The 11,054-nt window shown below is 39.4% G+C and overlaps 1 protein-coding gene across 2 annotated transcripts; it reads left to right on the forward strand.

Moving 5' to 3' along the window:
* Positions 1 to 3,077: 3,077 nt before the first annotated feature.
* Positions 3,078 to 10,601, forward strand: atad1a (ATPase family AAA domain containing 1a). 2 transcript variants are annotated; one of them, XM_026344072.1, is made up of 10 exons: positions 3,078 to 3,145; positions 3,877 to 4,077; positions 4,233 to 4,331; positions 4,452 to 4,572; positions 5,366 to 5,566; positions 6,236 to 6,342; positions 6,633 to 6,722; positions 7,244 to 7,294; positions 7,528 to 7,700; positions 8,753 to 10,601. In XM_026344072.1, exons 2-10 carry the CDS (start codon positions 3,904 to 3,906, stop codon positions 8,880 to 8,882), a joined length of 1,146 nt encoding a protein of 381 aa, XP_026199857.1. In that variant the 5' UTR covers positions 3,078 to 3,145; positions 3,877 to 3,903; the 3' UTR covers positions 8,883 to 10,601. The 2 variants fall into 2 exon arrangements, with proteins under 2 accessions (XP_026199857.1, XP_026199856.1); XM_026344071.1 differs by having other exon boundaries at positions 3,086 to 3,154.
* The last annotated feature ends 453 nt before the right edge of the window (positions 10,602 to 11,054 follow it).

Here is an 11,054-nt window from a genome sequence, read left to right on the forward strand (position 1 = left end):
ATATCAGCTCAAACTCTAGTTAATCTCTGCATGGCAGAAAAAAAAAGCAAAATCAAACAAACTGATTTCCTTTTTCAGACCATGAAGTCTAACGTCAGCTTAATTAATATGCATGGTTAGATGTGCCTTTGGGAATGCGAAGACCTCTCAACTGTCTCAGGTGATGAAGGGGAAGGTGAAAACAAATTATGCCTGTTTTCTTTAGCACTTCTTTGTTGTTTTGTCAGTGTTTTCGTTACCTAGGTGAGGCCCGTCAAGTTGGAGGAAGCTGTCGGTCTGGAGCTGCAGCTGTAATCATGTTTCTCTGGCGTTGCACATCGGTTTTAGACCTGCATGGTTTACCTTGCAGAATGAGCAGAGAGCAAACAAATTCTTGGCGCTATGTGAAATCCCTTTGTTGAGTGGCATCGAGTCTCACACATTGGTTATTCCCTGCACCCCTTGTCTGCTCTTTCCTCTTTCTCTTCATATATGCCAAACGACAGCGATAGACTTAAATGTCATGAATTATTTATATTACACCCCTGGACAGTTGGCAGATGAATGGTGCCAAACAGTTTAACCAGGAGCCAGTGCAGCAGAATACAGTTGATTGAGCGACATTGTGTTTCCATGTCTTCTGTTACTTTATCTTTTACCATTTTAGTGGTTTATTGTGTTTTTGTTAGACACAAAACAACTTCCAAGTTGCCAGGTTGTAAAAATAATCCTTTGGCGGGTGTAATATTGCACTTAATGTTGGTAATCCATTAATAAATACTTGTGGCTTGCACTTTTTCTAACAACCTATTCATTCTACATGTATTCAGCATAGCATAGCATAAAGGAGCAGTGGCTCAGGGAAGGTGAGCACTTCCAATTAGATATACTTGTGCTTTCGTCATGTTGCATCAGTCATTTGGTGATGATCTAAAAAGCAGTAGATCAGTTTATTAAACGCTGTATAACAAATTATTTTTGTAAGAAAGTGTTATTTTAACATTTTAAGCATCTTGCTTTGCTTTCATAAGAGAAAACTCGACCTCAGCAGAAAGAATAAAAAAGAATGTCCACTTCTTTTTTAAAGTGAATATATTAAAGGAGGGGTCCAGTTCAAACACTTAGTGCTTCCACAAATAAATCCTTCTGGTTCCTCTGGGTAAGAGGAAAATAAATAGTCTGCTCCCACATGATCCCTTATCCTAATAGACTGAAAGGGTAATTAACTTCTGTTTGTGACCAGCATTTACTGAAGTGTTAAACAAGTTAACACTTAAAACCCTTAAAAGGTAGATATATATTCACTGTCCAGTAGCCACAGTCATAAAACAATGCCACGTTTTATTGTGGCTAAGCCGCAGTGCAAACCAATAAGCCATAAGGCCAGAAGTTCTTATTCTTTTGCTGCAGAACAATGAGTTGCCAGCCTGTTTGGCATGTGTATGCTCCAAGCTGAGGTGTATTTAAGCTAAGGCATGGTAGAGGTTGACAGCACAGGGGATGTGAATGTGTGTTATCTGTTTTTTTGCTGCCACCCGCTTGAGAATGGTTGTTTGGGCGAGGCGCAAGGCGTTGTGGGAATGGTGGAGGCCCGGCTGCACTTTGCAGATACACAAGCCTGCGCTTTCATGCGCAGACCCATCAAAATGGCCCTGTCAGGCTGCTATCTCTTGGGACTCGCTGTTGCAGTACAGGGGGATTAAAGCTTTTTATGAAGCATTTTCACAGTCAGAGGTGTACACAGTAGCAGCTTGTGTGCCATTTTCGACAACAAGGATGGACTTAATTTGGCTGGACGCTTAAATCTGCAACTCTACAGGATGAAATTCTGCATCATTTTTGCTTTGGAAGGTTTAACTAAACATAGCAAAAACTAGAAAAAAAGAATGAAATGGCAATTCACTCTGTCTTACACATTGTTCAAAATCCAGTTTATTATGTTCATAGTTAACTTTCACATTGTACAGTCTCTGGTGGACATTAATGTGTAAACTGTTATTGTTTATTCTTGCTTCAGGTGTGGTGTTCAGAGACTTTGGGGCAAAAAACCAAAAAGAAATTGTATGTTCATTAAATCATCCACTGTAAAATGCTGCAAATTGCAGATTCATCGTAGAGTTTTCTTTCCTTTGTGTTCATACTTTCTTTACTTTCTTCTCAGCAGTCTTACTCTGTATTTCACTGGAGAAATCCTGATGCAGAGACCAGTCCACATACAAGCTGTAACAACTTTTTCAAATGTAGCTCACAATCTGTGACAGTTAACAATCCCTTCGGCCCATGTGTGATAAATTGCTTGTAGGAGAGACCCATTTGTTACAGCTTTATCTTCGAGTCTACTGTTAAGACTGAATTATCCATTATCAGAAAGCCCTAGAAATGAATGGAAACCAAACACAGATGAGGGCTCCAGATTTGGATTGTTAGCCTGGGACACATTTGCATGCAGACTACCCCAGGACATGCTTACATGCTTGTTGTTTAATCACAGTCTAACCAACAGACCCAAGTCATCCCAGGTGGCATTGACTGCTCCAGAGGATATGGTAGGCAAAACACACTACATGATGATTGGCAAAAATTAGCATAAATTAATCTAAATTTAAAATAGCTTTTAGAGTATTTTTACAAATTAGTGTTTAATGAAAAATCTAAATTATTTATTATATATATAATAATGTACACTTTTGTGGACAGTAACATTCCAACAGTACACTTCATTTAGGATATTTAAAACTACATATGTTTGCTAAATCATACCATCTACATGCTTACAAAATGTATTTAGACATTGGACATTTTCAACAAACAAGTCCACCACTCACTTTCACTTATGTATTAAATGGCAACATCACATGAGCTCTGAACAATAAATGGTTTTTAGATTGACACGTTCACTGCTTTTTGTCACCTTCATAACCTGCTACAGTCTTGTCCATCTGCTGTGGCCGTGCAGAAGCTGTCCATGGTGCTGATATGTGTGTTACCTGTGTGCAAGCTCTGCCATCCAGTGGCACAGTAGATGAATTACTGCATACCTGCTCAGCGGAATCAAACAAACGCAACGCGGAACGAAGATGTTTGTTCCCACCCGACTGATAAAATGCGGTGCACCCTCACTGCTAGTGTTTTGTATTTTATTACATTACTGTCGGTGTCCGTTTTAGTAAGTAGAGTAAGTAGGACTATTTGTTGTTTTATCCTGTGAGAGGCTGTACATTTACGTGGGAAATGTGATAGTCTGCGTTTTGGTTTATAGCAACATTTGACAGTGCTAAAGTGAAAATGACTTGGTAGCTGCATCTGTGCTAGCGTTAGCTTGCCTGTGAATGCTAATTGAATACCCGCAGCTAAACTGGGATCTGTTACTGTACAATAGCGACATTGCGTTAGTATGCAAATTATAATAGTTAATATTATAAATAATACATATGCAAAACGAATGAGGTCAGGAGAATAATTCTTGGTTCAACTATTATTTTACGCTAAATCTCCGTATGTGAACGTAAAGGTCATATTGTAGCGCACACAATTCAAATGAAACACACAAAAAAAAACACATGTACGATTTGTCTGATCAATCAGAGTCACTCTTTTATATATATATATATATATATATATATATAAAACTGTTAACTTTGGTTCGACGTTTACACACTTTAACATGGCCATTTAAATACAGGAATGTATTATAAAGCAACTCTAACGTAAAGTTGAGGCATTTACTAAATCAAGCAACGTGGTTATAGTTCCTCACACTGGGTGGACCAAAGCATTGCTTTCAGCACATTGATATAAAATGTGCAGCACTGGTTCTGGTGATCTGCTTTCATATACCAACATGATTTTTTTCCTGTTTCTTTCATTCTTTTATTCATTTACTGCATTTTTATCCAGCCAATGGACTGATATCAGCCAGAAGAAATGCTGTTTAAAGATCTTCCCAGAGAGGCCCTGATGCGGCCGTTGTCCAGGAACGAAGTGGTGGGCATGCTAGTGAGGCTGACCATCTTTGGTGCAGCCACATACTACAGCATCAAATGGGTTGTAGAAGCTATGGATCCTACCTCCAAACAGAAGAACCAAGCCAAGAAAAGGGTATATAGAACAAAAAATAGTTTTTAAACACTGAAAGCCCAGGGTTCAGTTTTCTGCTTGCTAGATCTTCTTAGTGTAACAGACTTAGTGAAGAAAAGAAATAAAGGAATGGCTGGGGCATCATTTTGTACTATGTCTGTTCTGTCTCTCTCCAGGCAGAACAGCTCATGAAGAGGATTGGAGTTGAGGGGGTCAAGTTAACGGAGTATGAAATGAACATTGCATCTCACCTAGTTGATCCACAGACTATGAAGGTAACAATTATCAGTAATCATCAGTCCATGACATTGACATTATCAAGACAATTTTCCCACTTTTTTGAAATTGCATTTACCCAGACAAAAAAAATTTTCACAGTCGTCTGCTTTTCCCAGGTGTCTTGGAGAGATATAGCAGGCCTGGATGAGGTTATCAATGAGCTGCAAGACACTGTCATCCTGCCCTTTCAGAAAAGGCACCTTTTAGCTGGATCCAAACTCTTTCAGCCTCCTAAAGGTACTACAGCATCTTATCTATACAAAACTTTCAATTTTACACATAATTTTCCTAAGATGGAGGAAAAGTGCTATATGTCCTTTGATCATAAATTCAATAGATCATCTGCTATGGATGTCAATCGTACTTACTTTATGTATATACATTTCTTTCCTTTACTTTGTTTTTTTAGTGAAATGTGTTGGGATTTGGATTAAGATTTGGGGTGTGGACTACTGCTGCTTAGCTAAAAAAAAACTTTTGGTTTCCTTTTCTTTATGCTCAGGAGTTTTTAACAGTGCTTTCTATTGTGAATACTGATACTTTTAGTTGGAGTACATCTTGTGTGTTAAGCTGCACAACTTGGACAAACCACACATATGAGAATTTATTATAAATGTTCTCTGTTCATTATTTTTAGAAAGTCATCCAGTACATTATGCTTCCATCTGGAGCTATATGCCAAAAAGCATCTGACAAGATTTATACACTTGGCGGGCTGACAGCAGTTGATCACTTAGAGGGAGACTTTACTTTGTGCAGAGAGTTTTTACTGTTTGGCACAAAGCTTTATACAAAGCTTGTGGATGAGTCAACTTCTAAAATTAGCTGCTTTGGGAATCCAGCTCCAATCTTCCAGAAGCTTTGTTTCCATCAAAAATATGCCTATGGGAAAAAACAAATTGGTTAAGTTAACCAACTTTCCATTGGTATGTGTATGAGAGAACATTAAATATGGAAAAAAAAATCTCCACACAGTTGCCAGAAATGTGTGGTATGTTTTCCCTAAATAATAAACTGAATATCCTTGCAGGTGTTTTATTGTTTGGACCTCCGGGATGTGGGAAGACCATGATCGCCAAAGCAACAGCCAAAGCCTCAGGCTGCAAGTTCATTAACCTTCAGGCCTCCACTCTCACAGACATGTGGTATGGTGAATCACAGAAGCTGACTGCTGCTGTCTTCTCATTGGCTGTCAAAATCCAGCCCTGCATTATCTTCATAGATGAGATCGGTGAGTTGACTCGCTAATACGGTGCACATCAAAGCTAATCACCAGCAAAAGTAAGAATCTGTTACTGATATTGTTACGTTGTTATGATAGTTTTTATGCAGAAAGATAATCAAAAGGAGCTCCTTTAGAATTTAATTCATGTCATGCTTGAAAAACATGTAAAGTGGGATTTTAAACATTAAACAGCAGTGGATGAGGTTTCTTTGCAAATACTAATCCTCTCTCCTGGATCTATTAAGTTCGATCACATGTTCCCTTTTCATATCAGGGTTGGACAGAAATTTGAAAAGGAAGTGGGCACTTCCTAAGAAGAAATCAAGACAACTCCCTGCCTTGTTTATATTGGCAAATTAACATTATTACAAGTCTGCCAAGTCAAGTCTTAGAAGTTTTCTGACTGAAAAACAAGAATGTGATGATTCTCATGCAAATCCCAACTGTTGACTGTGTTGGTAAGCGAGTCAGATCAGTCAACCAAACTATAATAACCAGTCACTATTACCAGACCTCACACAGTATCTTTACCTGAGGTCTGTCTTAAAGAGGTAATGTCACACTAACAAAAAAATGATTTGGTTGACTTGTTGGTCTGAGTCATGAGTATTGTGTAAATAAATAGTACAGTTGTCTCCCCGCTTCATGATTTTACCCTCGTCTTTCGTGTCATAGAGTCATTTCTGAGGAATCGCTCCAGTCTGGATCACGAAGCCACAGCCATGATGAAGGCCCAGTTCATGAGCCTGTGGGACGGTCTGGATACTTCCTCCACCACCCAGGTAACCAGAGCACTTTCCAATGTTATAATAGATATTTTAGATTGGTAGGCATTAGTCCAGATCTCTCTAATCTCCTGAGAGCTACAGGACATAATATCTACAGCCCACAGCGTAAGTGTTTGGACGTGTGCACGTTTCCACACTTAAGAGCCTCAAGAACAATATAGGTAACTGTCCAAACACAAACAGTCTGAACTCTGTTAGACACAAGACTGTGCTGTGTTGCTGGTTGATGCAGCAGGGAGCTTATTTAGCACAATGTATTCACAATGTAATTCTCATAATTGTAGGTGATGGTGATGGGAGCTACAAACAGGCCACAGGATGTGGACCCAGCCATTCTGCGCAGAATGCCCACCACTTTTCATGTTGGCCTTCCTGTAAGACATATACACCGGCACCTCAGATTCTGTGTGTAGATATATCCACTTTATAATGTAGTAAAATGTTTGAAGGATTCATGTTTACTTCTGTTTACTTTTGTTTGGTCTTTACTTTAAATTTAAATATACAGTGCAACTACAGTTTTAGAACATATGGGACAATAGTCTCCTGAGTAAGTTAAAATAAAAACAGGCTCCCCTGTGTCCCAACTGTTCTCTATTTCATGAGGGTGATATGGTTTGTTTTACTGAGGTTTTTCAGCTACACAATAAGTAAAGAGGAACAGCTTAAATATACTGCTTATGGCTGCTAGCTAAACCATAAAAAGCATGGGGTGCATCTTTGATCCAGCAGAATAAACAGTTTCTATTACGTCTGTTCTGAATATATGAGACCAGCTGATGTTTAACAAGAGTAAATGAGTCCATAAACTGGTGAATTGGCACATTGTTTAGTTTAGTTTTTTATTCATCTGCGTTATTATGCAAATGAAAACCACCGTCCTACCCCTTTACAGAACACAAGACAAAGACAGGAGATCCTGCGGCTGATTTTAGCAGGGGAAAATGTAAGATGTGATTTCTTTTCATCCCATTATTCTGTGGAAGACATTCTTGTATTCACAGTTTCTTTTGTCATTCACAGAGACCATTTAGCATCTGTATTTTCAGTGTCAAATCACATTAACATCAATCTGATTCCCTATGAGCAGTTAATTGGCAGTGAGCAACACAGTCAAAGAGCGGGGACAGCTAATTCCATGTAATTGTCCCATATTTCTACCCTGCTTCTCTTGCTCAGCTGAGCAACGCCATTAATCTGAAGGAGATTGCTGAGAAGACAGAAGGCTACTCCGGCAGCGACCTGCGTGAGCTTTGCCGCGATGCTGCCATGTATCGAGTCCGGGACTACGTCCGCAAGGAGCAGATGAGGCAAATTGCTCAGCAGCTACGGGACTGCGAGGAGGAGGAAAAGTATGACTCATATTCACCCACCAGATTTCATAGCTTTTCTTTATTCAAAGACAGAACCTGGCCTGAACAGTCTGACCAGTGTGAGTTTAGAAAGGTGCTGTCGTTATTCTGTACAGTAATATACTGGCACATTTTTTCTTTTTTTTCTTTTTTTACAAAACATTTGAAAGCTGCGGGACATTAACATTAATCCTGATTATAATAAAACTCCTATTCATACTCATGGATCCCGAACACTGAGTGCTTTAGAAAAAGTTCAGGCTGAGCCTTCACACACAAAACTATTGATCACAAAGTGCTGCATGTGATTACACTGGACACGTACCGAGTTTTGAAAGTTTCTCATATTTTATAAAGAGCGTAATATGTGATCTGTGTAACCCATCCTTCAGCTGTTGCTAAGCAACTGTTGAAAGCCTTCTTGGAGCAAGGCATTACTGCTAAAGAAGAAATATTTTTAACTGTAAGTTTGCAGCACTCTAAACACTCCAGTCACAGCTGAGCTCTGCAATTATGATACCAGGCGTCAGCATGTGATTCCAAAAGAATATCAAGAGACTGCACGAAAGGCTACAGGCTCTCTACAGACAGTCAGCCTTACTGTAGGTTACCTTGTGGTCTTTTTAAAAAGCCCAGTGGGAAGTTTGTTTGTTTGAAGAGAAGAAAACTGCATAGAGCAGAGAAAATGTGGATCAAATAAACTTCGACCAGCCTCGTCGGGATCAAGGCGCTGACGCTGCTAAACTAAGAGAAGTTAAACTTACTGAGATCTAAAAAACAATATGAAATGTACCATCTAGTACATTATGTTCACACTGGAGAAGTGATAAGATTACTGAGCAGTGAGAAAAACCCTTTATTTTTACTCTGTTGTTGATGGACACTCCCCAGGGTAAACATACAGTAAGACCCCCTTACGCTTACCTTTCCTTTGCCTTGTACCTTGTACCTCACATTGCATCTGCCAAATGACTAAATTTAAATCTACAGTATATTAATTAGAGTTTAGTATGTTTGTTTTTGTTCCTTCCTGACTGCTCTCTTTGCTTCAGACCTGTGGATGAGGAGCGGTTGCGGCCAGTTACCCAGCTGGATCTCCTCTTCGGCCTGGATAAGATGAAGGAATCTAAGCGGGCCACAGCCTCCATGTTACCCAGCGTGTCAGAGGTTCCTCTGGACTAAGCACTAAAACTGCACCCCACGCAGACAAGAAACATTTTCTCCTCACTTTCTTCCACAGCACGTTCCAACTCATCAAGCAGAATCTTCCCCGAACAATCCAAGCAGGTGCTACACATGCACCCTTACAGTATCCCTCTACAGTATCCTCTGACTAATGACAGCTCCATCGGGGTGATTTATGTTCAGTTTGTCTGCAAGAGGAGAACGAATCTGTGTGAAGGTACTACCGCTGTACGGTTTCATATCCCACTCCACCACTGACGTGCAAATCATCCATCAGTTAGTCTTTTTTGTTTTTGTTACTTTGTTTTTTTAAATGTTATTTCAAATAACAAAGACTTTGAAGAGCTGTGAAAGATTCAGCTGATCCTGGTGCCTCAAGTCTCATACGATATTATGTGCAAAGGTTGTTGTATGAAAGCAAATCCCTCAGCAGGGCATTTCAGTCATTTCACTTTTCCAAATCACCAGGTCTGTAGTGAAAACACTTCTTCTTAGAATATCAGGACTGTCAGTATCCAATCAAAGACATAATGCATGTAATACATAAATGTTATTATGTATGAATTGTCAGGATTTAAATGTCCAATTTTATATTAGTTTCCGTTTCAAATTTAAGTGACTGTCCTTCCTGGTGGGAATACTGATGCTGTTTAACAAGCTGACAAAAACGTTTAATGTCATCAGTATTTCCATGATCAACAATCAACATGTCTAAATGAAGAGAAGTGCTCAGGCTTAGGCAGGTGTTACCAGCTGTTATTTGTCATTTTATAAGTTACTGCTCCCAAGGAGTAAGAATTCAGATGTTGTTTTTTTAAATACAATAACATGTCATTAGTTCTGTATTTGCTGCCAAGGTGCAATATGTACTGTATGTAAAAACAGAAAAGCAAAGTCATCCATAGCTAACATATAATATTCAATTTCCAAAGAACTCAGTGAAACACTTGCCACTCCACTAGAGCGACGCCATGGTCGTTGCACATCATGGCGGTATTGTGCCATTTGTTTTATAGAATCAATCAGACAAGCTTGCATTACGCCTGAAGGTCTAATAACAATGCAGCCTGTGTGAAGTTATTTGCCAGAGCTGTCAGTTAATGCATGCAGACAAAAGCAGATAACAAAGCAAACATTCAAGTGAAAACAGGGTCACCACTTAAACTGTGTAATCATAACCCATAATAACCATGATGATGAGAGCCAGCGGCAGCAATAAAACGCACAGTTACCCTCTATTATCTCAATAATCATTATCCAACTACTAAATGGCTGTAAAAATCAACTTAATGGGTATTATTCTGCTTGCATGTCTGTAAAAATGGACGCAAAATGTTGGGTTGGAGTTGAGGCAAGGTCTTAAAATGCAGCTGAATCTACCAGATCAGATGGATGGTCCTCACTGCATTTAACGCTAATGTATGCAGCGGTGTCATCTAAACTTTTCCCATCCGAAAAGACAAGAACTGGCACTCCAGGTTAAAATCTGTGTGTGTGTGTTTCACATTTTATCTTTAGCATGCTGTTTATTGTGCCATTTCCACTATTAGCGAGTCCCCATTGTTTCACTTTGAATGTTTTTAGAATGAACTTTTCATGGCTTGTTCCAGGCATCAATCAACGGCTGACAGCAGTGGCTGCGGTAAAACCCAACAGGGTTACTTTATTTTTCACTCTGAGAAGACCATGGCTTTAAAATTAAAATAATTTCAATCAGCTGTCAAGTTATTTTGACACGCTTCTCTGCCTCCCCTTTGTATGAAAAGCCTCGTTATTTGCCATATGTTCACAGCATGTGTTCATGGATCTGTTTGTAGGACTCATGGAGATCGGTCTCCCACGCACTCTCTCAGATTTGTTTTTACTTGACAGCGACCACGCGGTGGCAGTGTAGCTTCATTGTCCTGTTACTGAGGTGGATGTTACAAGCTGAGATAAAGACTGCTTTTATTCCTTTTACAGCTGTGTGGTGTGACAGCGGCATGGAAAACAGCACACACTGAATGGTTTCCCTTTATTGATTTATTCAGTGATGTTCGACAGCTGTTGCTGTTCATTAGATTCCCTCAGGTGGCATTTAAAGGTCAAGCTGCTGTCATGTGTCAGTGCAGTTCACAGGTAACATCCGTGTAAATTCTTTTCCTCAATGCAATATAGCATATCAGGTTG

This window comes from Anabas testudineus, chromosome 9, assembly GCF_900324465.2.
Source record: "Anabas testudineus chromosome 9, fAnaTes1.2, whole genome shotgun sequence".
Lineage (NCBI taxonomy): Eukaryota > Metazoa > Chordata > Actinopteri > Anabantiformes > Anabantidae > Anabas > Anabas testudineus.

Bases quoted from the DNA above. Each gene is read 5' to 3' on its own strand.
- atad1a (XM_026344072.1), top strand. From the start codon at position 3,904: ATGCTGTTTAAAGATCTTCCCAGAGAGGCCCTGATGCGGCCGTTGTCC. The intron at 4,332-4,451 runs GTAACAATTATC...TGCTTTTCCCAG, and splicing joins TTGATCCACAGACTATGAAG to GTGTCTTGGAGAGATATAGC. The intron at 4,573-5,365 runs GTACTACAGCAT...ATATCCTTGCAG, and splicing joins ACTCTTTCAGCCTCCTAAAG to GTGTTTTATTGTTTGGACCT.